The sequence below is a fragment of the Phyllopteryx taeniolatus genome, chromosome 13 (assembly GCF_024500385.1).
Source record: "Phyllopteryx taeniolatus isolate TA_2022b chromosome 13, UOR_Ptae_1.2, whole genome shotgun sequence".
NCBI lineage: Eukaryota > Metazoa > Chordata > Actinopteri > Syngnathiformes > Syngnathidae > Phyllopteryx > Phyllopteryx taeniolatus.
The window spans coordinates 15,315,926-15,343,368 of record NC_084514.1 but is presented as its reverse complement, the minus strand read 5'-3'; the positions used below and the strand labels follow the sequence as shown (position 1 = coordinate 15,343,368).

The following is a 27,443-nucleotide window of genomic DNA, read 5'->3' as shown; positions in this document are numbered from 1 at the left end:
ATATATATATATATATATATATATATTATTTTCAGGTGTTGTTTATTGATAGCATACACTTTGGCGTTGACAAAACAGTAATCCTCATGAAAACCGGTTGAGGAATAAGCAAGTTACGACTTCATTTCAGTTTCCGTGCATTCCCTTCTATGGGAACCTCGACCTTTCCAAAATGGCCGCCATATAGGCACGTTGATTTGCAGGGCTGCTACATTGCTACACGCCCATATATGTTCTACACGTTCACCCCCCCAACCTCATTATTACATCTGGTGTTCTCTTGTAAGCAGGCGAGCACGTTTTCTCATCGGACAAAACGACGAAGACGAAATGGGACTTCGTGAGTAAAAATGACTCGCTTACTTTTACAATCTAGTAGTTTTACATAACCGATAATTCACTTTGTGATTACAGGGCTCTGCCTGAAATTGTTTTATTAGCGGCAGTGGTAGTAATGCATCAAAAGTAGTTTGTAACAAGTCACCTTTTCCGTGAGCAACTGCATTTGTCATATACCAATGTGTGTTGTTGAAATAAATGGAGGAATGCATATTTTAACAATTGCTCTATCCGCATACAATATGTAAGCATCAATTGCAGTAAGCCCATTTAAACGCTGCTGAAAATATTTATTCCATGACTGATCTGTTTCCTGTTTGCATTTTTTTTTCTCGTATAAAATGAGTATCTAGTGCAATATGTTCCAAGCACTGAACCAATCCAAATCACCAGACATGACAAATGAGTGTTGGACTAAAAGTGAAAGCTGTCCTCTTTTGTGTTTCAGTTACAGCAGTGGCTGTCGCAGCAGGCGCAGCAGGCGCAGCAGGTAAGAATTACTTCACACCAAGAGGAAAAGATACTCATTTACTGATGGATTGTTACTGTCTTCCAGTCTCTGTATGTTAATGTATGAGTGCAGCAATTACCAACCTGTGTGCAGAGAGACATGTGCAGCAGGATATAATCCAATTTCACTTAATTGGTCCAAAAATGATGTTAATCGCTTCTAATAAGATTTGATAGTGAAAGCGGTGTTGGGAAAGTTCTTTTTTTTTTATTTATGTGAACTAGTTCAAAGTTCAGTTCACCATTCCAAAAATGAACTAATTCAGTTCATAGTCACAATTTTGAACTAAGTTCGTTAAAAAAATTACCATGGTGATAGTTCTCCCCCAAAATGTTCAACTAAACACAGAAGTCGGCATACCGAAACAGCTAAGATGTGAAACTCCATGATACAGAAATTAACATTGAGTTGTGGTAATTCTAAACCTTTAAACAAATGGTACTTTAACAAAAACAGAGCAGCATCACATACAGAGCCTACAACAATGCTCACAGGAATAAATCCTCTTTGCGCTGTGATTTCTGGAGCTTAGTTAGCGACTTGGATTGAACCGATGCCTCTTCTTGCTCTTGGTGCGCCACGAATGTGTCAGTTGACTCAAGTGGTGCCCCGGCATTTGTTGCTGCAAAACATAAAACTACTCTTAAGGTGCCCAAACTCAAAATGTAGGACTTTCCAAAGTATTATTTATTTTTTTAGAAATGTACAATATTTGCCTTGGAATAATAAAGGTGGTGAAATATTTTGTTTATTTGTATTTGACTTTCACTATTGGTGTTTTCTTGCTTTTGTGCAGGAGGGGTTTTGATTTTTGCACCTGTTGCTATTGCCACGATTGGTTACTCCGCTGCGGTGGGATTGACTGCTGTGGTTAACACTGGATTGGTGACTGGCACAGCAGCAGCAGCAGGTACTGTATAAATAACACTGGGGAACAATTAGAAAAAAAAAACTAACTTTTTATGCTGATTAAAACTAAAATTGGCATGCTGATTCCAAAATTGCAATCAGTTTTTTTCTAGCACATCAAGTTTTTCTCTCCACACCTTACCCTCCAGATAAGCAAAATTCAACTGATTAGCTGTAGTAAAACTTGCCAGCTGATTACGACTGGACTCCTCTACAGCTACATGGCAACTTGTTTGCCCAGTCACAATTGACAGTGTGGTGAGAGTTGTGTGCAGCTCCCAATAGGTCCATACTATCAATATCTGCAAACAGAAAGCTAGCATAGTAGGATTGAAGAGTATTTGTGCTCGATTTTCTCTTAACCTTGTAACCATGGGCATACCGTTGTACGTTACATTTCGTTTTGTTTTTTTTTTAGTTTTTAAAGCTTGTAACTATTCCATCTTAATGTTTTATTTACATGGGTATATACTTCCTTTGTTCTCACTTTGTTTAAAAAAAAAAAAAAAAAAGACGTGATAGAGGACCTGAGATTAGTTTTGGATTCCGCACCCAAAAATTTCAAAACAGCTGTCAGACCTAAGTCAACAAAAATTGTTGTCTCCCATTATTATTATTTCATACATATTCACGATGAACCATGGGGAACTAGTGGTTAACACCTCCTGGGTTCAAATCTTAGCTCCAGCTTTCATGTGTGGACTTTGGTGTTCTCCCCACGCATGTGTGCTCAGTTGCTTCTCACATTCCAAAAACATGGATGTTAGGTTAATTGAAGACCCTAGATTATCCATAGGTTTTTTTTGGGGGGGGTGTCTGCACCCTGTGATTGGCTTGCAAACAGTCCAGGGTGTAGCCCTCCTCTCGACCAGTCAGTTGGGACAGGCTCCATTTCACCTGTGACCCTCATGAAGACAAGTGGTATAGAAAGTGGATGGATGGATTATAAACCAACATTCCAATATAGAATGGCAGAAGAGCCAGTACAGTTCATGACTGTAGTGCTGAAAAATGTCTGTCCAGATATGATTGTTTGACCAGCTCTAAATTCTAAACTGTGACCTCTCATTTTAGGTTCAGCTGGTGTGAGCGCTGCTGCCGCGCCTGTCGCAGGCTTAGTGATGGCGCTCTTCTGAGTCCTCGACACCTAAAATCCATCCAGTATTGCAAATGATCCATTACACGCTTTATGCCATGATGCTGGTGTGCATTGAAATTTAGGATGCATTTGTGTTTCAGTAATGTCAAGATGTTACAGGTTTTTTTTTCTTATATTGAAATTTGAGTGAATAAATGAACTCCCCACATTTGTGTGCAAGGCTTTAGTTGCTGTGCATGTTGCAGTTCACCGACACAAGGCTCTGAAAGTGTTCTCACATCTGTTTTGAGCTCGAGACGAAAGGTCCAATCTGAAGTATTACAACTATTTAACCTTTGTCTATAAATACTTCTGTTAAAATCAACCCAACGGAAAGAACACCAGTGGTGGAGGCTGATAAGGTCATGTTGGGGAAGAATCCAGGGCACCTGCTTAAATGTGAACTGACGAAGGCACAAAGTGTAACCCTGTTCAGAACTGCAGATAGACATGCTTATCTAGGATATACCATAAGATGCTTTGAGAATGTTACATGATTGATGGTAGCCATCCATGTATGAGATAGTCTATTTATTCATTTTGATGATGATGATGATGATGGGGATAACAGGATAGCTTTGTGGAAAAACTACGATTTGAGTTTCAAAATAAAAAACACCAGTCGCTGATTGGGTTCCCGTAATCCATATCAGCTGTCTGGAATGACTCAATGCGTGGGTTCAAGTACTGGGGCGCAGTGGCGGAAACCCTCCTGCCTATGTTTGTTTGTTTTGTTGTATTTTTTGACGAGACTCACCCTATGTATGTTAAAAAAATATATATATATATAGATCACCTGAAATTGGAGGGAGCGCCGCCGATAGCGTACGTGCGCATCTATCAATCTGTTTGTAATTGTATGTGTTGTATCTCCCTTCTCGCCGCTACTGACTCACATCCACATGAACGCAAGTATTCTACTGCAGTTCACTTTTGACAAATAAAGGGTGAGTGCTCCATGTTCACGGTGCGTACCCCGCCTCTCGCCCACAGTTAGCTGGGATCGGCTAGTTGGCTCCAGCACACCCGCGGGAGGATAAAGCGTTACGGATGGGTGGATACTCGATGTCATATATGTCAAACGTGTCATTATATTTGGCCTGCAAGACCATATCAAATGTGTATTAGAGCTGGCCTGCCAGTATATAGTGCATGCACCACTAATATTACAAATCCCAGAATGCTTTGCCTCTCATTCTCCAAATGCACCACCAGGAACAATGAACAGGTATTGCAAGATATTGCATCCCATGGCCATCAATGGCAAAGACATGTCACCAAATAATAAGCATTTAGATTAATATAGCACCTATCAAGGGACCCAATAATGCTTGAGTAATAAAACACAGTGGACACGTTTTCCTCCTTTGCAGCATCACACCAAGAAAAAAAAGTACAGTGTGTTATATTTTAAGGTTTTTTTACACCAAAACTATAATGAGTGTGAGTGCGAATGGTTGGTTGTTTAAATGAGCCCTGCGATTGGCTGGCGACCAGTTCTGGGTTTTTAAAGCAAGGATCTCCTTGCTTTAAAAACTGTTCTGCAAACAACAGGAAATGTGTTGGTCGGATAAGACCATATGTGCATATGCAATTAAGAAATATCCTTTCTTGCTTTATTGGTAACAATGACTTCTGAAATCCATATAGTCACAGCCTGGGGTTCATTGGTCAAAAAAACAAAAAAGCTCCGGCAGAAGCCACTGTGAGCAAAACAAGACCATATAAGGAAGGGAAGAAAGGACAGGGGAATTTCCAACAGACAGGAAGTGTTGATGTTTACATTGAGGGGATGTTTGTCGTAGTGTTCTGCACAGAGAGTTTTATAGGGGGAAATAGTGCTTTGTAATAAATCAGTTTTTGATGTGTGTATAATGTCCTGATTGCAACAAACCAGCAAGTGTCCGCTAGTCTCTTTAAAAATAATAATAATAATTTTTTAAAAAGACTGCACTTGGAACTGATAACAGAGCCGTATTTCAATTGTTGTATTAAGATGCATTCTTATGACAAATAGAATTCCCTTTAACAAACATTCAAGGGGGAAAGTACCTTTTCATTGCTTGTATACGTTCAACGAGAGTAGAACTTGTTTGACCTTCTGTGTACACTTTCGGTTTTAGCAGGTTCCCCCGCCTATGTGCAACCAATCAGAGCGGTGGAAGACAACGGTCGCCCACCCGAATAAAATCAAAAAGACAGCAGCTCCGCATTTGAGCAAAACGACGAGAAGAGAAAACAAGACGAAGACGACATGGGAGGTGAGTCACGCCTTTGACAACATTTCAAATAGGCTGTAAATCATTCGATTGCTGAATTGAACGTCAGTTCGCTGTTATACTTTCGACTGCGTTTGAAAGTGCGTCACGACTTGAGTGTTTGAGTTTTGAGGGGCGTGGCTAGCGAATGGAAATGTACTCTGAAAATGTGGCGCAGCACATCCCCAACAATGACTCCACAGACGTGGTGACTCGCAGTAACATTATGAGTAACTTTGGAATGAAAATGATGAATATTCTGCCACATAAAAACAATATAGCTGAAGTCAAATGAATACACTTCACCATGCCCTTTTTGGTTTTGTTTGTTTCATCAGGCAGTTCATCTCTTCCAGCCAGTAAGATTTGCTTTATTTTATTCTTACATATATACTTAGCTGTAAAAAAAAATGTAAGGACTACTAACTTGCACGTTTGGACACTGTAGGCTCTATGCTCTATCCATCCCCTGTCGGGACCACGATTGGTTATGATGTGAACCCGAACGTCAACCTGATCACTTCTATCCAGCCTGCAGCACTCGCACCATCACCACCAGCAGCAGCAGCAAGTAAGCATTGAGTGACTATGGTCAAACCATATGAAACTTCATATATCGCGACCAAAGCGATCACGAGTATCAGTATATCACGATATCACTGAAAGAAATGTATTTCAAATGCGTAATATATTCAACCAGACACCACATTTACTCTTTAATGCTTATACACGGCAAGACACAAAGGGAATTGTCCATAGGTGTGAATGTGAGTGCGAATGGTTGTTTGTTTATGTGTGCCCTGCGATTGGCTGGCGACCAGCAGGGGAATCCCTGTGGCAATTAGAAATGCGTACGCTAGGGCTGCAACTTCTGAACCGCGATATAGAGGGGGTGTACCGTATAACGTTCTTTGGACTGTTCCTGCGTTAGTAGTAGTTAGTGGTGATCCCTGAAGAAATGTCTTCAGCTGTCAGTGTCAGAAGTTTGAACTCTAAATTCTAATGTGTCACATCTCATTTTAGTTTCCAGCGCTGCTTCTTCTTCTTCTGCTGCCGCACCCACCGCTGGCCATGTGATGTCGCTGTTCTGAGTCCTCAAAATGGATCCTTCTAAACCTTGTCCGCCATTTCAAATGGCCTGTTCTCATTACAAGGAATGCAATTTTTTTCTAAACTCAATTGGAATTGTGTTGAAGAAAACGTAAAATGTGTCATTCTTGTGTTAAAATCCACAAGTAAAGAACAAGACTCCTATTTGTGTGCAAGAATCTTTATTACATGTTGTAAGACTCTTCAACATAACATTCACGCAGGATTATGCTTTGAACCGGAGGTGGCAGGCCATGTGTTTGACACTTGGGCCTTAATGCGGCTGCTCTGCGTACGTGTCATTATATTTGGCCTGCAAGACCATATCAAATGTGTATTAGAGCTGGTCCGCCAGTATATAGTGCATGCACCACTAATATTACAAATCCCAGAATGCTTTGCCTCTCTTTCGCAAATGCACCACCAGGAACAATGAACAGGTATTGCAAGATATTGCATCCCATGACCAATCAATGGCAAAGACATGTCACCAAATAATAAGCATTTAGATGAATATAGCACCTATCAAGGGACCCAATAATGCTTGAGTAATAAAACACAGTGGACACGTTTTCCTCCTTTGCAGCATCGCACCGAGCAAAAAAGTACAGTGTGTTATATTTTAAGGTTTTTTTTTTTTTTTTTTTGCACCAAAACTCTAATGAGTATGTGAGTGCGAATGGTTGGTTGTTTAAATGTGCCCTGCAATTGGCTGGCAACCACTTCCGGGTGTACCCCGCCTCTCGCCCGAAGATAGCTGGGATAGGCTCCGGCACGCCCGCGACCCTTGTGAGGAGAAGCGGTACAGAAAATGGACAGATGGATGGATAGTCAAAATCCACCTTTCTTGCGTTCAATGAGGTCAAGGTTGGCCAGTGCCAACACTGGGCTTGTCCCCCAAATGAATTAAGTGAGCGAAGTGAAATGAGGCAGCCATTATGCTTCCGGATACATGCTTAGTATTTGTTACATCAAATCGCCCAAGGCTCAGGAATATGGTAAAGGTGGAATTTTTTATTTTTTTTTACTTTACTAATTCCCAAGGCAACATTTTATTCACTGCCTGTTACAAGCCCATGCATTACACCACAAATAATACATTAGACATCATTATCTGTTTATTTATGCTTAAAGCTTTTTTTTATGTTCATTAAATGTTTGGTATTTGAATTCCAACACACATGAATTATTACTGTCGCTATAACCTGGTGACGTACGCATTTTAACTGCGTACGTGGCATTGAGCTGCCATGGCAACTAACCTGGTGTCACCTGTTTTTGGAAACGGGTTCTATGATTGTCACGCCATGGTGTTGGTATTATGTGGGGTATTTCCTCACTAATAGCCCATTTTCAAATGAAACATCAACCGTTGCCTTTTTTTGTTCCTTTCTTGGGAGCAGCCTCCATTGTTTGTCTTTTTGTTTTCTTTCTTTCTTTTATTTTTTTGGGGTGTGAATCTTCTCGGCCCAAATCCGATTCCGTGCTGTTCCGAGCACGCCCTCTTTTGTCCCATCCAAGTCACTTTCGTTTGTCCAGAATCGAAACCTCACGCGAGTGTATAAATAAAGCCGACCCAGGCGACGTTGCAGCAAGTCTCTCCAGGTAAGGACACGACACGATGGGACTGTGTGAGTAGCTTCGCCCTCGTTCATCGTCACGGGAACTGATACGAAATGACGATGGACTTAACCGTCTGAGCGTTGTTGTGTTTTGTGTTTCAGTGACGTGCATTGCGGTTGCTGCGGGCGCAGGTAAGACGTTTAAGAAATGAGCTTTTTGACTGGCACAAGTAGTTGCAGGTTTTGGCTTGACTAATGTGCTTCACTTGACTTTGGGTGCAGGTGGTTCGGTGGCTCTGGCTCCGGTCGCCTTGGCCCTCGGCTTCACTTCTGCGGGAATTGCAGCGGGCTCCACCGCCGCGAGCATGATGTCAGCCGCGGCCGTCGCCAACGGAGGAGGGGTGGCGGCAGGGAGCCTGGTGGCCGTCTTGCAGTCTGTGGGTAAGGCGCAGCAATCGCAACGGCCGATGCAACGATACTTTGAAAAGACAGCGTTCTATTTTATTATTATTATTTTAAGAACGTCCAGTGCAACGAAGAGATGTGAAAATGCTTGAAAAGAGTGTTGGCAACTTCTTCTATTTGTACGCAGCGTACAAGCTCAATGTTGCTTCACCATCTTCGCTTAGCCACTATCTGACTTGAGTCAGAGTCCAACTGGGTCCCATTAACCTTTCTTTGACATATTCAGGACCTAATAATCCATTCAATGATTTGCAGACAAGTAAAATAACTTGAAAGTCTACCCTATAGCTGACTGGGAGCCAGTGCAGACGCTTTAGAATTGGACTAATATGCTCTGATCTCTTTGTTGTGATCATAACCCGAGCTGCAGCTTTCCGATTGAGGTGTTTACTGAAAGCAATCCTCTTTTCTTGACTGTCAAAGCAATTACCTTAGTTTTGTTGTGGTTTAATTGAGGGATATTTTTGGTCCATCCAGTTCTTTATTTGTTTTAGACAGTGACACAATGTGATAACCAGTCGGCCACCGTGCCGGCTCACATTTTTTGCTCTAGAAGATGTTTTAGTCACAGGGGTGTGTGTGTGTGTGTGTTTGACACAACTTCAGAGCATAATTCAAGTTTGGACAATTTATAAGGAAGACATAAAATCATCCATGCATCCATTTTTGTGTTCTATGACAAGGCAAGGCAAATTTATTTATATAGCGCATTTCATACACAATGTAACTCAATGTGCTTTACATGAGTAAAAGCATTTTCAAAACAAAGACCAAATGACATTTAAAAAAAAAAAACATTACTACTTGTTGTCCTGGACAAGGACACTCTTGTAAAGGAGATTTTTTATTTCAATAAGCCTTTCCTTATTTAAAAAAATGTAAATAAAATAAGATTATTTTTTTTTTATATCAAATCAGTTTTCCTATTGAAATACCATTACTCTCTGATTCACGTACGTATTTGCATGTTTTTGAGGGGGAACCTATCCTCTATTATTTGCTGAAAACTCCTCTATTCACTGTTTTCATGGTCAGGCCAAAAGTACTTTCTTTCTTTTTGTCAGGTGCCACCTCTGTAGCTGGTGCAGGAGGAACTGTGGCAGGAATCATCGCTGCACTTGTCTGAGGCCAAAACATTTTGCTGAATGGATACTATCTCATATTATGTCAATGATATCATAAGAATATGTATCTTCCTAAGTCAATAAAACCTCAGTGTTGACAGCAGTTCATTTGCTATTTTAATTATTTTCTTTAGGGTCTTAGGGAAGTGGAGTTTATCCCAGCTGCTTTAGGCGGGTAGGGTGGATACGCCCTGGACTGTTCACCTGTCAATCACAGGATAAACAACCTTTCACACATATGGAGCGAATACATCCATCCATCCATTTTCTGATCCATTTTCCATCCACTAGGGTCGCGGGCGTGCTGGAGCCTATCCCAGCTGTCATCGGGCAGGAGGCGGGGTACACCCTGAACTGGTTGCCAGCCAATCGCAGGGCACATAGAAACCAACAACCATTCGCACTCACAGTCATGCCTACGGGCAATTTAGAGTCTCCAATTAATGCATGTTTTTGGGATGTGGGAGGAAACCGGAGTGGCCGGAGAAAACCCACGCAGGCACGGGGAGAACATGCAAACTCCACACAGGCGGGGCCAGGGATTGAACCCGGAGTACAGCCTGAACTGGTCGCCAGCCAATCGCAGTGCACATAAAAACAAACAACCAGTCGCAATCACATTCACACCTCCGGGCAATTTAGAGTCTTCAATCCAACTACCACGCGTGTTTTTGGGATGCGGGAGGAAACCCACACAGGCACAGGGAGAACATGCAAACTCCAGACAGGCGAGGCTGGATTTGAACCCGGGTCCTCAGAACTGTGAGGCAGATGTGCTAACCGGTCGCCCACCGTTCCACCACCCGAGTTCCATATCATGTGTAAATGTGTGTGTTGGTCTGACAATTATACTAATCCTCATCCTTGAACAACGCTAGTGCTAATGACTCTAAATTGCCCGGAGGTGTGAATGTGATTGCGACTGGTTGTTTGTTTTTATGTGCACTGCGATTGGCTGGCGACCAGTTCAGGCTGTACTCCGCCTCTCGCCCGAAGATAGCCGGGATAGGCTTCAACACGCCCGCGACCCAAGTGAGGATAAACGGTACAGAAAATGGATGGATGGATGGATGGCACTTAGGCCACCTCTGCAGTTGACAACTCAGAAAAAGACTCATGCACTCTGTCACTTCTCAACCCAAACCCGAGAACGCCATCACCATCGCCGTGTCATCGCGGGTGCTCTTCAACATGGAGCGGGAGCAGCAGATCTACGAGCGACAAGGCATGGAGGAGTATCTCAAGTACCAGCTGGAGCATGAAAGCGAGCCTTTCAGTCCTGGCCCTGGCTTCTCCTTTGTCAAGGTCAGGGAAAGCCCCAGTCGACTACAATGCAGCAAAATGACTGGTGACTGTTTGTCAGGTCAAACACAGACTGATGTGTTTAGGGTGGGAATCACAAAGTAAGTCATAGGTTACTTGAAAGCCTACCACACAAACTTGTACCTTTCTGCTGATTCTGCCAAGGTGCGAGAAGCTCTGGAAGAAGGTCAGTCAGTGCAAGTAGCATTTTACTTGCATCCTCTAATACACACATTTGAATAGCCAGTGACAATAGGAGTGTGTGTGTGTGTGTGTGTGTGTGTGTCAGGGATTGCAGCGGCCACCATGTTCACCCCAGAGAAGATGACGGAAGTGTCGGAGACTCAGCTTCGCGTCGCCTTTGACGGCGACGCTGTCCTCTTCTCAGACGAGTCGGAACGCATTTTCAAGGCCCACGGACTGGACAAGTTCTTTGAGCACGAAAAGGCTCATGAGAACAAGCCTCTGGACCATGTACAGTATACACACAGTGAATGTTGATGGGTAACAGGTTCTTAAGTACAAATAGAAGTCATAGTTGCAGGTTGAGTGCAAATAACATAGCACCACTTTAACTAAATGCTATTTATAGCCATTTACTGGAGAAGGAAGGAACTTCTTTGGTTTCTCAAAATGGGGGCCACACATTTCCATATACAACAGTAAAACCATAATATAATTCCTCCTACCCAATCAGAGAAGAAAGGTCACGATAATTATGAAAATGTTATACTAACTCTTTGTGCTGCTACGTCAATCCAATCTACCCAGGGCCTTCAGAATCAGTAGTGCTGACCGATGTAACTTAAAACTATATTAGTAATTAGATTGCTTCTCTCAATAAATAGATTTCACATTCTCCTCACAAGGCACACAATATTGTCAGCATTCTGAAATGCTCCAGTTGATGGAGGTGGCACAATTGCATGTTGTTATACTGTTTTTGTACACACTACTCACAAAGTTATTTGAAATTTCAGGATGAGTCGAAAGTGCACTTTAAATTTTACAAGAGAACTTGATTTGACTTTATCTAAGCTTTTGAATGCAGTTCTGGTGCAGTTGAGGTTGACCTGAAATTTCACCCGACTGCCCGCTATCTCTAACTTGTTGTGTGCAACGTATTATTGATGGTTTCTAGAACTGCGACGTGATAATTATGGTATTAAGATCAGAATCAGAATCAGAATCATCTTTATTTGCCAAGTATGTCCAAAAACACACAAGGAATTTGTCTCCGGTAGTTGGAACCGATCTAGTACGACAACAGACAGTCAATTGACAGAGAACACTTTGGAGACAGAAAGACATTGACAAAAAAAAAAAAAAAAACACTCACTGAGCAGTAAAGGGTTGCTAGTTATCTGGTAATGCCGGTAAATTTTTTTTTTTTTGACAATTTTTTTTTGAGTCCTCTAGCACTTAGAGCAGTTCGAATGACTAATATTGCAATAGTCCGGTGCAATGAACATTGTGCAAAGGGCGCCGAGACTTCAAGGAGTGTATGCGGTTTAAAGTGACGAGTAGTGCGATAATCTGGGACAATGTTGGTTGTGGAAATGTTGCAGATACTCCTCAATCAGTGTGCAAGTGGGGCAGATGCTACTCTGGCATGAGTGGCCAGTATTGGTCAACAACAAATAGTGCAGCGTGGCGAGACAACTATAGTGAGTGCACGAGTAATGTATAATTGGCCCCACAGAAATGTGACGAACTCAAGTCAAAAAATTGCCAGCATGTTGTAATGGAATTGTAGGTTAGGTGTTTAAGAAGTTGATCGCAAGAGGGAAGAAGCTGTTGGAATGTCTGCTAGTTCTCGTTTCCATTGATGTGTAGCGCCTACCTGAGGGAAGGAGCTGGAAGAGCTGGTGACCGGGATGTGGAGGGTCCGAGAGGATTTTACACGCTCTTGTCTTAGTTCTGGCAGCGTGCAAGTCCTCAATGGTGGGTAGGGGGTTACCGACAATCCTTTCCGCAGTTTTGATTGTCCGTTGCAGTCGGAGTTTGTCCTTTTTTGTAGCAGCACCAAACCAGACTGTGATGGAAGAACACAGGACTGATTCGATGACCGCTGTGTAGAACTGTCTCAGCAGGTCTCACTTCAGGTCCTGAGAGATTGTAATTCCCAGGAACTTGAAGGTCTCGACGGTTGACACAAGGCAGCTGGACAACGTGAGGGGCAGCTGTGGTGAAGGATGCCTCCTGAAGTCCAAGATCATCTCTACAGTCTTGAACGTGTTCAGCTCCAGGTTGTGTCGGCCGCACCACAGCTCCAGCCGCTCCGCTTCCTGTCGATATGCAGACTCGTCACCGTCCTTGATGAGGCCGATGACAGTGGTGTCATCTGCAAACTTCAGGAGTTTGACAATCGGGTGCGCTGAGGTGCAGTCGTTCGTGTAGAGAGAAGAGCAGCGGAGAGAGGACACAACCTTGGGGCACCCCAGTGCTGATGCTGCGTGTGGATGAGGTAGCCTGCCCCAGCCTGACCTGCTGTGTCCTGCCCTTCAGAAAGCTGTAAATCCACTGGCAGATGCCAGGTGAGACGCTGAGCTGGAGAAGCTTGGATGAAAGGAGTTCAGGGATGATGGTGTTGAACGCTGAGCTGAAGTCCACGAACAGGATCCTCGCGTAGGTCCCTGCACTGTCGAGGTGTTCTAGAATGAAGTGCAGTCCCATGTTGACTGCAGCATCCGCAGACCTGTTCGCTTGGTAGGCAAACTGCAGGGGGTCCAGCAGGGGACCTGTGACACTCTTAAGGTGGTCCAGCACGAGACGTTCAGCAGGGGACCTGTGACACTCTTGAGGTGGTCCAGCACGAGACGTTCAAAGGACTTCATGACCAGAGATGTCAAACCGACAGGCCTGTGGTCATTTAGACCCGAGATTGCAGGTTTCTTGGGGACTGGAATGATGGTGGAGCGTTTGAAACAGGATGGTACTTCGCACAGTTCCAGAGATCTATTGAAGATCTGTGTGAAGACTGGAGCGAGCTGGTCCCCGCAGACTTTGAGGCAGGATGGGGACACATGGTCTGGGCCTGCCACTTTGTTAATCTTTTGTTGTTTGAAGATGGGCGGCACGGTGGCCGACTGGTTAGAGCGTCAGCCTCACAGTTCTGTGTGGAGTTTGCATGTTCTCCCCGTGCCTGCGTGGGTTTTCTCCGGGCACTCCGGTTTCCTCCCACATCCCAAAAACATGCATTAATTGGAGACTCTAAATTGCCCGTAGGCATGACTGTGAGTGTGAATGGTTGTTAGTTTCTATGTGCCCTGCGATTGGCTGGCAACCAGTTCAGGGTGTACCCCGCCTTCTGCCCGATGACAGCTGGGATAGGCTCCAGCACGCCCGCGACCCTAGTGAGGAGAAGCGGCTCAGAAAATGGATGGATGGATGGATGTTTGAAGATGCGTCTCACATCCTGTCCATGGTTGGTTAACGCAGAGGTCAGAGGTGTGATTGTGGTCGGGGGTGCGGCCGGATGGGTGTGTGGTGTGAAACTGTCTTTTTCAAATCTGCAGTAGAAGGTATTCAAGGTAGATGGAATAAATCTGAAAAAGTCCCTCCTGAAGACCCAAGTACCAAAATGATTACACTGTCCTCTTCCATCTTGCTGCAGGGCCCACTGAAAGGCTTCCTGGAGGCTTTGGGAAAACTACAAAGGAAGTTTTTTGACAAAGGCCTGCGCATGGACTGCCCTATCCGCACATACCTGGTGACCGCTCGCAGTGCCGCCAGTTCCGGTACCAGAGCCTTAAAAACTCTACGGTCGTGGGGCCTGGAGATCGACGAGGCTCTCTTCTTAGCAGGGGCGCCCAAGGGACCCATGCTGGAGAAGATCAGGCCGCACATTTTTTTTGACGACCAGATGTTTCACGTGGAAGGGGCGGCCGAGCTTGGCACGGTGGCCTGTCACGTTCCCTATGGCGTTGCGCAGAGAGCTGCAAAGAAATGACTTCTTGAACACTTTGATGGAGAAACACTTGGAAGGAAACTGCTTCGGCATGATGGTGGATCTGCTCCAGAATGTAAAAGTTATTTCAGAAAATCTATGCTAATGTGGATTCAAATCATTGCACATGAAAAAATTGGATTTAATGTCAGACTCTATAACATTTGTTTTGCTTAAACTTAATGTAAATTTGCTAAATGTCATTGTCATTTTGCGGATTTTTATTTTGATCTTGCATGTTAGTGGCATGTTGTTCATGTGGTTGATTGTATTTTACCATTACCAATTTGGTATGTTGTGAAATAAAATAAAATTAAAAAAACATGAATATATAGTTGTCTCATTAAAATGGAACACATTTTGTATATTATTATCAACACCTCATTTCTGCTCATTGTCTCCCCTCATCGTTTTGACCTTTACCTGCCTTTCATCAGCAAAATGAAACATGCTAAACTGCCACAGACTATAATGACAGCAATCATGAACTTGATCTTTTTTCAGTAAAATCATCTGGTAGGAAAAAGACAAAATTTGTTCAAGACGTTTTTGTTTGCAGTACTCAAAACAGGTTTTAAAAGCTTTGTTCCCTCACCACATGGGCAGACCAAGCAAACGTTTCTAGTAAAACAAGGAAGGACAATCGTGCAGTTAGTAGTAAATAGTCTTGGGGGGCAGAAATTCCAATTCCAACAGTCCAATTATGATTATGATCATCATTATTAAATGTTAATGACTATTGTATAATAAGTGTACGTTTTCAATACAGTATTATGTAGTTGTGAATTATCTATGAAAACAAATGTTTCACTCAACTGAGTCATTTATGGCGACAGACACCAACTGACTCCTACTGGGTTAGCATTTTCCATTATTTACTGCTGGTTCCCATGGTGTCCACAAAGACAGGACACCTCCCGTCACAAACAATGAGTCACAGCTGGGATAAACTCCACTTCCCTTTGACCCTAAATAAAATAATTAAAATAGCAAATGAACTGCTGTCAATACTGAGGTTTTATTGACTTAGGAAGATACATATTCTTATGATATCATAAGTGACAGACGCTTGTTGCATGATTGGATGACTGATGTGTCAAAGTAGGGCAAGGTCACAATACCTTCAACGTTCTTATATATATATTCTTTTTTTGGGGTGTGAATCTTCTCGGCCCAAATCCGATTCCGTGCTCTTCCGAGCACGCCCTCTTTTGTCCCACCCAAGTCACTTTCGTTTGTCCAGAATCGAAACCTCACGCGAGTGTATAAATAAAGCCGACCCAGGCGACGTTGCAGCAGGTCTCTCCGGGTAAGGACACGACACGATGGGACTGTGTGAGTAGCTTCGCCCTCGTTCATCGTCACGGGAACTGATACGAAATGACGATGGACTTAACCGTCTGAGCGTTGTTGTGTTTTGCGTTTCAGTGACGTGCATTGCGGTTGCTGCGGGCGCAAGTAAGACGTTTAAGAAATGAGCTTTTTGACTGGCACAAGTAGTTGCGGGTTTTGGCTTGACTAATGTGCTTCACTTGACTTTGGGTCCAGCTGGTTCGGTGGCTCTGGCTCCGGTCGCCTTGGGGGCCATCGGCTTCACTTCTGCGGGAATTGCAGTGAGCTCGTACGCCGCGAGCATGATGTCAGCCGCGGCCGTCGCCAACGGAGGAGGGGTGGCGGCAGGGAGCCTGGTGGCCATCTTGCAGTCTGTGGGTAAGGCGCAGCAATCGCAACGGCCGATGCAACGATACTTTGAAAAGACAGCGTTCTATTTTATTATTATTATTTTAAGAACGTCCAGTGCAACGAAGAGATGTGAAAATGCTTCAAAAGAGTGTTGGCAACTTCTTCTATTTGTACGCAGCGTACAAGCTCAATGTTGCTTCACCATCTTCGCTTAGCCACTATCTGACTTGAGTCAGAGTCCAACTGGGTCCCATTAACCTTTCTTTGACATATTCAGGACCTAATAATCCATTCAATGATTTGCAGACAAGTAAAATAACTTGAAAGTCTACGCTATAGCTGACTGGGAGCCAGTGCAGACGCTTTAGAATTGGACTAATATGCTCTGATCTCTTTGTTGTGATCATAACCCGAGCTGCAGCTTTCCGATTGAGGTGTTTACTGAAAGCAATCCTCTTTTCTTGACTGTCAAAGCAATTACCTTAGTTTTGTTGTGGTTTAATTGAGGGATATTTAAAAATATCTCTGTTATATTTGATAGGTTAGTGGGTCATCAAAAGGGGTGGGGGAGCTCTTTTCGGGCTGGTTAAAGAGCTTTTTGGTATTTTGAATAATATTGGGAATCACTTTTACTCCAGCTCCAATTACATTTTGTTACAGGACAACTATAATTTACACAACAAATGCATGTTTCTGTATTTTGTGCATGGATTAGTTTCGCGGGGAGGACAAAAAAAAAGTCCTCAAATTTATTGTTTTAAAATATGTATTGCAATGCAGTCAAGTGGTCATACACAGCTCGAGGTGCCTTTACAAAGATAATAATGCACAGCTCTGATTTAGCCTGTCAGAGAGGTACTAATGTAACAATACAGTGGTACCTTGACTTGGAAATTGAATTCTCAATTAACTCATTCATATGGTGAGCTGCCTTTTTATTCATTTCTGTTGTTTGTATGTTTTTTGTGTTCTATGACTAGGCAAGGCAAATTTATTTATATAGCGCATTTCATACACAATGTAACTCAATGTGCTTGACATGAGTAAAAGCATTGAAAAAACAAAGACCAAATGACATTTAAAAAAAAAAAAAAAAAAACATTACTACTTGTTGTCCTGGACAAGGACACTCTTGTAAAGGAGATTTTTTTATTTCAATAAGGCTGTTCTTATTAAAAAAAATCTGGAATAAAATAAAAAAAATGTTTTTATATCAAATCAGTTTTCCTATTGAAATACCATTACAGTGTTAGCCCACATACTCTCTGATTCACGTACATATTTGCATGTTTTTGAGGGGGACCCTATCCTCTATTATTTGCTGCAAACTCCTCTATTCACTGTTCTCATGGTCAGGCCAAAAGTACTTTCTTTCGTTCAAAGCGCTTTTCATTTATTTTTACATTGTAGACAAAAAAAACACATATGTTCCTGGCGCTTGTTTCACTTGGTAATGTTCGTCTCGCCCTCTAAATAGAATGGGTTTCAAGAAGTATTTTTTTTTTTTGCGAGGCCCATTTCACTTCACAGTCACAGGCTCACGTGGCTCGGTCGACGTCAGTGTTGACCCCGCACATAAAGATTTGTAAATATTGGTCCTAATTGTTTTCGGAGTAGGACCACAGGATAATTGCTTCGAGACATCCAATGATCGTGCCAGCAAAAGTCTTAAACTTATGCCCCATCATTGGTATGTGTGTACCCACGCTTTAGAAACACATTTCCACTGCAACCTACAAAGGGGCAATAGTAATTACATTGTCAATTAATCACATCCACACTTTTTAAGTATTAATACTTTTAAAGACTTTGCAGCTGCACCCCGTCAAAGAAAATGAGAAACAAAGTTGATAAATGCATTTCCCCCCCCCCCCCGGTTTTGTTGTAGGTATGGCTGGTTTGTCAGGTCCCGCCTCTGCAGCTGTGGCCGGTGCAGGAGGAACTGTGGCAGGAATCATCGCTGCACTTGTCTGAGGCCAAAACGTTTTGCTGAATGGATACTATCTCATATTATGTCAATGATATCATAAGAATATGTATCTTCCTAAGTCAATAAAACCTCAGTATTGACAGCAGTTCATTTGCTATTTTAAATATTTTATTTAGGGTCAAAGGGAAGTGGAGTTTATCCCAGCTGCTTTAGGCGGGATACGCCCTGGACTGTTCACCTGTCAATCACAGGATAAACAACCTTTCACACAGATGGAGCGAATACAATGAAAATGAATTATACTGTAATGTCAAACAAGCATAGTACAATTCACATGAATCCTTCTCTGAGCAAATATAAAGCAGGCACATTCATCATCCTCAGTATCTACCTGTATTTTCAAAGCTCAAAGCAAAATGTCAAGAGGCTGTCATATAATTGCCACGACAAGTATGATGAAGAGACTCAAGGGCTCCTTTCCTTTTTTAGTTTTATGGAATTGCTTCATTTTTATGTTCATTGCCTGGCTGTGACTCATTGTTTGTGACGGGAGGTGTCCTGTCTTTGTGGACACCATGGGAACCAGCAGTAAATAATGGAAAATGCTAACCCAGTAGGAGTCAGTTGGTGTCTGTCGCCATAAATGACTCAGTTGAGTGAAACATTTGTTTTCATAGATAATTCACAACTACATAATACTGTATTGAAAACGTACACTTATTATACAATAGTCATTAACATTTAATAATGATGATCATAATCATAATTGGACTGTTGGAATTGGAATTTCTGCCCCCCAAGACTATTTACTACTAACTGCACGATTGTCCTTCCTTTTTTTACTAGAAACGTTTGCTTGGTCTGCCCATGTGGTGAGGGAACAAAGCTTTTAAAACCTGTTTTGAGTACTGCAAACAAAAACGTCTTGAACAAATTTTGTCTTTTTCCTACCAGATGATTTTACTGAAAAAAGATCAAGTTCATGATTGCTGTCATTATAGTCTGTGGCAGTTTAGCATGTTTCATTTTGCTGATGAAAGGCAGGTAAAGGTCAAAACGATGAGGGGAGACAATGAGCAGAAATGAGGTGTTGATAATAATATACAAAATGTGTTCCATTTTAATGAGACAACTATATATTCATGTTTTTTTAATTTTATTTTATTTCACAACATACCAAATTGGTAATGGTAAAATACAATCAACCACATGAACAACATGCCACTAACATGCAAGATCAAAATAAAAATCCGCAAAATGACAATGACATTTAGCAAATTTACATTAAGTTTAAGCAAAACAAATGTTATAGAGTCTGACATTAAATCCAATTTTTTCATGTGCAATGATTTGAATCCACATTAGCATAGATTTTCTGAAATAACTTTTACATTCTGGAGCAGATCCACCATCATGCCGAAGCAGTTTCCTTCCAAGTGTTTCTCCATCAAAGTGTTCAAGAAGTCATTTCTTTGCAGCTCTCTGCGCAACGCCATAGGGAACGTGACAGGCCACCGTGCCAAGCTCGGCCGCCCCTTCCACGTGAAACATCTGGTCGTCAAAAAAAATGTGCGGCCTGATCTTCTCCAGCATGGGTCCCTTGGGCGCCCCTGCTAAGAAGAGAGCCTCGTCGATCTCCAGGCCCCACGACCGTAGAGTTTTTAAGGCTCTGGTACCGGAACTGGCGGCACTGCGAGCGGTCACCAGGTATGTGCGGATAGGGCAGTCCATGCGCAGGCCTTTGTCAAAAAACTTCCTTTGTAGTTTTCCCAAAGCCTCCAGGAAGCCTTTCAGTGGGCCCTGCAGCAAGATGGAAGAGGACAGTGTAATCATTTTGGTACTTGGGTCTTCAGGAGGGACTTTTTCAGATTTATTCCATCTATCTTGAATACCTTCTACTGCAGATTTGAAAAAGACAGTTTCACACCACACACCCATCCGGCCGCACCCCCGACCACAATCACACCTCTGACCTCTGCGTTAACCAACCATGGACAGGATGTGAGACGCATCTTCAAACATCCATCCATCCATCCATTTTCTGAGCCGCTTCTCCTCACTAGGGTCGCGGGCGTGCTGGAGCCTATCCCAGCTGTCATCGGGCAGAAGGCGGGGTACACCCTGAACTGGTTGCCAGCCAATCGCAGGGCACATAGAAACTAACAACCATTCACACTCACAGTCATGCCTACGGGCAATTTAGAGTCTCCAATTAATGCATGTTTTTGGGATGTGGGAGGAAACCGGAGTGCCCGGAGAAAACCCACGCAGGCACGGGGAGAACATGCAAACTCCACACAGAACTGTGAGGCTGACGCTCTAACCAGTCGGCCACCGTGCCGCCCATCTTCAAACAACAAAAGATTAACAAAGCGGCAGGCCCAGACCATGTGTCCCCATCCTGCCTCAAAGTCTGCGGGGACCAGCTCGCTCCAGTCTTCACACAGATCTTCAATAGATCTCTGGAACTGTGCGAAGTACCATCCTGTTTCAAACGCTCCACCATCATTCCAGTCCCCAAGAAACCTGCAATCTCGGGTCTAAATGACCACAGGCCTGTCGGTTTGACATCTCTGGTCATGAAGTCCTTTGAACGTCTCGTGCTGGACCACCTCAAGAGTGTCACAGGTCCCCTGCTGAACGTCTCGTGCTGGACCACCTTAAGAGTGTCACAGGTCCCCTGCTGGACCCCCTGCAGTTTGCCTACCAAGCGAACAGGTCTGCGGATGCTGCAGTCAACATGGGACTGCACTTCATTCTAGAACACCTCGACAGTGCAGGGACCTACGCGAGGATCCTGTTCGTGGACTTCAGCTCAGCGTTCAACACCATCATCCCTGAACTCCTTTCATCCAAGCTTCTCCAGCTCAGCGTCTCACCTGGCATCTGCCAGTGGATTTACAGCTTTCTGAAGGGCAGGACACAGCAGGTCAGGCTGGGGCAGGCTACCTCATCCACACGCAGCATCAGCACTGGGGTGCCCCAAAGGTTGTGTCCTCTCTCCGCTGCTCTTCTCTCTACACGAACGACTGCACCTCAGCGCACCCGATTGTCAAACTCCTGAAGTTTGCAGATGACACCACTGTCATCGGCCTCATCAAGGACGGTGACGAGTCTGCATATCGACAGGAAGCGGAGCGGCTGGAGCTGTGGTGCGGCCGACACAACCTGGAGCTGAACACGCTCAAGACTGTAGAGATGATCTTGGACTTCAGGAGGCATCCTTCACCACAGCTGCCCCTCACGTTGTCCAGCTGCCTTGTGTCAACCGTCGAGACCTTCAAGTTCCTGGGCATTACAATCTCTCAGGACCTGAAGTGAGACCTGCTGAGACAGTTCTACACAGCGGTCATCGAATCAGTCCTGTGTTCTTCCATCACAGTCTGGTTTGGTGCTGCTACAAAAAAGGACAAACTCCGACTGCAACGGACAATCAAAACTGCTGAAAGGATTGTCGGTAACCCTCTACCTACCATTGAGGACTTGCACGCTGCCAGAACTAAGACAAGAGCGTGTAAAATCCTCTCGGACCCTCCACATCCCGGTCACCAGCTCTTCCAGCTCCTTCCCTCAGGTAGGCGCTACACATCAATGGAAACGAGAACTAGCAGACATTCCAACAGCTTCTTCCCTCTTGCGATCAACTTCTTAAACACCTAACCTACAATTCCATTACAACATGCTGGCAATTTTTTGACTTGAGTTCGTCACATTTCTGTGGGGCCAATTATACATTACTCGTGCACTCACTATAGTTGTCTCGCCACGCTGCACTATTTGTTGTTGACCAATACTGGCCACTCATCCCAGAGTAGCATCTGCCCCACTTGCACACTGATTGAGGAGTATCTGCAACATTTCCACAACCAACATTGTCCCAGATTATCGCACTACTCGTCACTTTAAACCGCATACACTCCTTGAAGTCTCGGCGCCCTTTGCACAATGTTCATTGCACCGGACTATTGCAATATTAGTCATTCGAACTGCTCTAAGTGCTAGAGGACTCAAAAAAAAATTGTCAAAAAAAAAAAAATGTACCGGCATTACCAGATAACTAGCAACCCTTTACTGCTCAGTGAGTGTTTTTTTTTTTTTTTTTTTTTGTCAATGTCTTTCTGTCTCCAAAGTGTTCTCTGTCAATTGACTGTCTGTTGTCGTACTAGATCGGTTCCAACTACCGGAGACAAATTCCTTGTGTTTTTTTGGACATACTTGGCAAATAAAGATGATTCTGATTCTGATTCTGATCTTAATACCATAATTATCACGTCACAGTTCTAGAAACCATCAATAATACGTTGCACACAACAAGTTAGAGATAGCGGGCATTCGGGTGAAATTTCAGGTCAACCTCAACTGCACCAGAACTGCATTCAAAAGCTTAGATAAAGTCAAATCAAGTTCTCTTGTAAAATTTAAAGTGCACTTTCGACTCATCCTGAAATTTCAAATAACTTTGTGAGTAGTGTGTACAAAAACAGTATAACAACATGCAATTGTGCCACCTCCATCAACTGGAGCATTTCAGAATGCTGACAATATTGTGTGCCTTGTGAGGAGAATGTGAAATCTATTTATTGAGAGAAGCAATCTAATTACTAATATAGTTTTAAGTTACATCGGTCAGCACTACTGATTCTGAAGGCCCTGGGTAGATTGGATTGACGTAGCAGCACAAAGAGTTAGTATAACATTTTCATAATTATCGTGACCTTTCTTCTCTGATTGGGTAGGAGGAATTATATTATGGTTTTACTGTTGTATATGGAAATGTGTGGCCCCCATTTTGAGAAACCAAAGAAGTTCCTTCCTTCTCCAGTAAATGGCTATAAATAGCATTTAGTTAAAGTGGTGCTATGTTATTTGCACTCAACCTGCAACTATGGTAGCGTGTGTGAGAGCGTTTCAGTGGTATGCGTGAGCAAAAAAATAAAAATTCAACAGTGTGTGTGAGATAGTTTCAGGAGTGTGTTTGAGAGGTAATCCTGGGTCAGGTCTTAGACCACCCCTCATAAATGTGTGATGCTGGTCAACAAGTTGGTCTCATTTTGTTAGTCTTGTGAGATCATGAATCAGATAGATAAAATAATCAGTTCCAGCGGAATAAAAGTGAACCAAGGTTTGAAAACAATAAGCTCTGTACAGACTTGTGGTGATATCCTTTACACATTGATCTCGGTTTTTGATGCAGTGCCGCCTGAGGGATCGAAGGTCACGGGCATTCAATGTTGGTTTTCGGTCTTGCCGCTTACATGCAGTGCTTCCTCCAGATTCTCTGAACCTTTTGATGATATTATGGACCGTAGATGATGAAATCCCTAAATTCCTTGCAATTGTACGTTGAGGTACATTGTCCTTAAACCTTTTTACTATTTTCTCACACACTTGTTCACAAAGAGGTGACCCTCGCCCCATCTTTGCTTGTGAATGACTGAGCAATTCAGGGAAGCTCCTTTTCTACCCAATCATGGCACCCACCTGTTCCCAATTAGCCTGTTCACCTGTGGGATGTTCCAAACAGGTGTTTGATGAGCATTCCTCAACTTTCTCAGTCTTTCTTGCTACCTGTGCCAGCTTTTTTGGAACGTGTTGCAGCCATAAAATTCTAAGTTTGTGATTATTTGCTAAAAAAAAAATCAAGTTTATCAGTTTGAACATTAAATATCTTGTCTTTGTAGTGTATTCAATTAAATATAGGTTGAACATGATTTGCAAATCATTGTATTCTCATATTTATGTTTAACACAATGTCCCAACTTCATTGGAATTGGAGTTGTAAAAGGAAAGGTAGAACCGTCCTCTTATTGCTGCGTGCGTACCGTATAGTGCGTGTCGTGTAACTCACGATGATGATTGATGGTATTGATGAGTCGGAGGCCCACGTACGCGTGGTTGTTTGTCACGAGCACCACGTCAAACAGCTCCTCGCTCTGCGAATAAAGCTCCCGCAGTCGATTGTTGACAGCCTCCAGAGCCTGGGAACATGACCAAGGACACATTCAAATGAAAATAATATCTAAACGTCTGAATCACGGGGGGGCTGCACGTTTCTGTTTGCTCTTTAATCCTTATTATTCATTCGCCACCCCCACATGCACGAAGCAGCATGTTCAAACACTCTGCGAGGGCTCAGCTTGAAGCATATTTGTGTTGACTGAATTGTCATTCCACCAGTGGTGAATGTTGTTATTCTAATCCAAACAGGTGCATTCCCCTCGCACTTCAACACAGTGTGCCTTACTCCCATTTGCACTGCATAACTCAGTCTTGTTTGAAAGAATTTTTGTAGTGTATCATATATTTTCTATTCTATTTTTTTATTCTTGATAACACAAACTCAATAATTATTGCGCGGCACCCCAATTTTGTTGTATCTGCACCATACGATGATAGTCAGGGCTCGCTATTCAATTGTAAGATTAGAAAGGTGTTAATTTCTCAATGAAGTCTCTATTCCACCTGGTCACCGCTGTCAAACTCAAGGCCCAGGGACCAGATGTGCCCCGCGACACCATTTTGTGTGGCCCGTCAACGACTGGTTTCCAAGACTTCGATTCAGCCAGCTCCCCACTCCTCCTCGACGATTAGTTTTCTGGGGGCATAAAATTCATCTCTGTGCCCCGGTCAGCACCGGAGCTTTCTTTGCATGCCACTGATGTTCTGCCTCCTGTGCTTGTTTTTAGGTGTAATTCCACTGTAGACCACTAGATAGCGACATTCTATTTTGTTTGGCACTGATTGTGGCTACAGCCATTTGGCAATGGCTGTAAATTCATTATATAGTGTACATTTTTGGCCATGTTTATTGATGTATATTGTGAGATGATAAGTTTGTTGGCTTGCAAATTTAAAAAAAAACGCGATTTACTTGGTAAACTTGGCTGTTGAATTAGCTAGCGATTTAACAGATGTTTATGTCCCTGTTTGCATTTTATATTCAACTTAGACGCTCAATACAGCATACTGTATTTTATCATAGTCATTTGTTGCTGATATTTCAATAAGTCGTTAAATCCCCTGACTCAGAGTTTGGCTTGCCTGTTCATCTGTGTACCCACACATCCAGGAAGTAAAAACATGGAGGGATCCAAACACGGACAGTAGTCTCTCGTGTAAGTGATTTAGATGTTGCTTCACTCTCAAATGATTACATATTGTTGCTAATCATTTGTACATTTTTACAGTACTGTCACACAATCACTGTATAGTGTTGTGTTACACTTACAGGTATGAATGACGGTAGTCTCATATGATGACTTACTTTGTGATTCCCACCCTCAACACATCAGTCTGTGTTTGACCTGACAAACAGTCAACCAGTCATTTTGCTGCATTGTAGTCGACTGGGGCTTTCCCTGACCTTGACAAAGGAGAAGGCAGGGCCAGGACTGAAAGGCTCGCTTTCATGCTCCAGCTGGTACTTGAGATACTCCTCCATGCCTTGTCGCTCGTAGATCTGCTGCTCCCGCTCCATGTTGAAGAGCACCCGCGATGACACGGCGATGGTGATGGCGTTCTCGGGTTTGGGCTGAGAAGTGACAGAGTGCATGAGTCTTTTTCTGAGTTGTCAACTGCAGAGGTGGCCTAAGTGCCATCCATCCATCCATCCATTTTCTGTACCGTTTATCCTCACTTGGGTCGCGGGCGTGTTGAAGCCTATCCCGGCTATCTTCGGGCGAGAGGCGGAGTACAGCCTGAACTGGTCGCCAGCCAATCGCAGTGCACATAAAAACAAACAACCAGTCGCAATCACATTCACACCTCCGGGCAATTTAGAGTCTTCAATCCAACTAACACGCGTGTTTTTGGGATGTGGGAGGAAACCCACACAGGCACAGGGAGAACATGCAAACTCCAGACAGGCGCGGCTGGATTTGAACCCGGGTCCTCAGAACTGTGAGGCAGATGTGCTAACCGGTCGCCCACCGTTCCACCACCCGAGTTCCATATCATGTGTAAATGTGTGTGTTGGTCTGACAATTATACTAATCCTTGAACAACGCTAGTGCTAATGAAAAAAAACATAACTGAAAGAATACACCTTACTTGTATGTAGATATTTTTAGAGAATTTTGGGACACCACACGCTGGTGGTTTTTAGGCTGGCACGAGATAAAACATTCACCACGAGTCATTCTTGCACCCGACAACATCAAATCATTGTCTTAAATAAGACCATGGGTGGGGAATATCTTGCTTCTGCTCATCTGTTGATTTCATTGTTAATGCTCCCCGGTTCCTGTTTTCTACCTTATAAGACACCAACATGTCATTCAATCAAGATAACGGCCGCGCTTGACTTTACCGCTCTCTATTTGTCTTTTGTCTAAGAGTCATTTGTTGTTCCAGAGCTGGCCCTATTGTGATACTGTTGATATGCGGTTGTTTTTCCCGCAAATTAAAATCAAAGGCTTCTGTCTTTTCTTATCTTTGGTTATTGTAAAATAACCCATGCAGGCTTTTTGAAATGTCAAAAGCAATGACATTTTCCAGTTTGTTTAGCAAGTGGAGAAAAGGGAAATTAAAGATTGAAAAAATGAACAGCGTAAGGCATTGAAAAGTATACTCACTGGTTGAGGTTTCCGAGTCGGAGTGGAGGGCTTCACAAGTCTTTTGCTATCTTCCCAGCTGCCACTTGGACCATTTTTGTTCTGTCCACTGACGGTCGAAGTTTCTCCATTGCTCAAATTCATTTTGGGGGGAAAAAAACACAGTTTTCTGGTACTTTCACGTCCTACCAGTGTGCCAGGAGTTGCCACCAAAGTGCTGTCTCACTCATGCACATTCACGATTTGAGCCGAGCCCCCATGCACTCAGCATACGAGATCAGTCAGACAGCAGCAGCACGGCTGAACACTCCGGAAAGGAATAACATGCTGAAAGAATGGCGAGAGATGTGCACTCATTCCAGGAAAATCCACATTCCTGACAGCCCTTCTCCCCCCCAGCATCCTGAGCATTCACCATTTCTTGGACTTCTTCTATGCTTCTCTTTCCTCTCATCCGCACAAGTGACTTCCAGTCATTTGGCGCCCGCCCCCTTATTTTAACCCTTTCAGTGTTGACTTCCCTGGAGCAGCAGCAGAGCATCTGACTGAGGGTGACAGACGCTTGTTGCATGATTGGATGACTGATGTGTCAAAGCAGGGCAAGGTCACAATACCTTCAACGTTCTTATATA

The 27,443-nt window shown here is 43.3% G+C and overlaps 3 protein-coding genes and 1 pseudogene across 8 annotated transcripts in view; 3 read left to right on the top strand and 1 right to left on the bottom strand.

The window, feature by feature from the left end:
* The first annotated feature begins 189 nt into the window (after positions 1-189).
* On the top strand, positions 190-9,498 carry LOC133487529 (interferon alpha-inducible protein 27-like protein 2B). Of its 3 annotated transcripts, XR_009791361.1 has the most exons (9): positions 190-340; positions 788-829; positions 1,647-1,760; positions 2,834-5,158; positions 5,494-5,514; positions 5,604-5,726; positions 7,784-7,849; positions 7,969-7,998; positions 8,089-8,196. XR_009791361.1 is itself a non-coding variant. In XM_061794232.1 (4 exons), exons 1-4 carry the CDS (start codon positions 331-333, stop codon positions 2,893-2,895), a joined length of 228 nt encoding a protein of 75 aa, XP_061650216.1. In that variant the 5' UTR covers positions 225-330; the 3' UTR covers positions 2,896-3,066. The 3 variants fall into 3 exon arrangements, 2 of the variants coding, with proteins under 2 accessions (XP_061650216.1, XP_061650215.1); XM_061794232.1 differs by lacking the exons at positions 5,494-5,514; positions 5,604-5,726; positions 7,784-7,849; positions 7,969-7,998; positions 8,089-8,196 and having other exon boundaries at positions 225-340; positions 2,834-3,066; XM_061794231.1 differs by lacking the exons at positions 190-340; positions 788-829; positions 1,647-1,760; ... (1 more) ...; positions 5,494-5,514; positions 5,604-5,726 and adding an exon at positions 9,336-9,498 and having other exon boundaries at positions 7,778-7,875; positions 8,089-8,247.
* A 140-nt stretch (positions 9,499-9,638) lies between these two features.
* Positions 9,639-14,974, top strand: LOC133487521 (cytosolic 5'-nucleotidase 1A-like; annotated as a pseudogene).
* Positions 14,975-15,850: 876 nt separating this feature from the next.
* On the top strand, positions 15,851-18,404 carry LOC133487527 (interferon alpha-inducible protein 27-like protein 2A). The gene is made up of 4 exons (XM_061794228.1): positions 15,851-15,981; positions 16,075-16,104; positions 16,195-16,356; positions 18,218-18,404. The coding sequence occupies exons 1-4, from the start codon at positions 15,972-15,974 to the stop codon at positions 18,301-18,303; spliced, it is 288 nt and encodes a 95-aa protein (XP_061650212.1). The 5' UTR covers positions 15,851-15,971; the 3' UTR covers positions 18,304-18,404.
* A 994-nt stretch (positions 18,405-19,398) lies between these two features.
* LOC133487523 (cytosolic 5'-nucleotidase 1A-like) overlaps positions 19,399-27,443 on the bottom strand; it is a 17,001-nt gene continuing 8,956 nt past the window's right edge. The window contains exons 1-5 of one of the 4 annotated variants that reach the window (XM_061794222.1): positions 26,833-26,973; positions 25,883-25,931; positions 25,623-25,790; positions 24,082-24,237; positions 19,399-20,059 (exon numbers count right to left, since the gene is read on the bottom strand). In XM_061794222.1, the coding sequence (XP_061650206.1) occupies positions 19,724-20,059; positions 24,082-24,237; positions 25,623-25,736 (606 nt within the window). In that variant the 5' untranslated portion in view covers positions 25,737-25,790; positions 25,883-25,931; positions 26,833-26,973 and the 3' untranslated portion in view covers positions 19,399-19,723. Of the gene's footprint in view, positions 20,060-24,081; positions 24,238-25,622; positions 25,791-25,882; positions 25,962-26,832; positions 27,426-27,443 lie in introns of those variants that run through there. The other 3 variants (XM_061794221.1, XM_061794223.1, XM_061794220.1) reach the window with 3 other exon arrangements.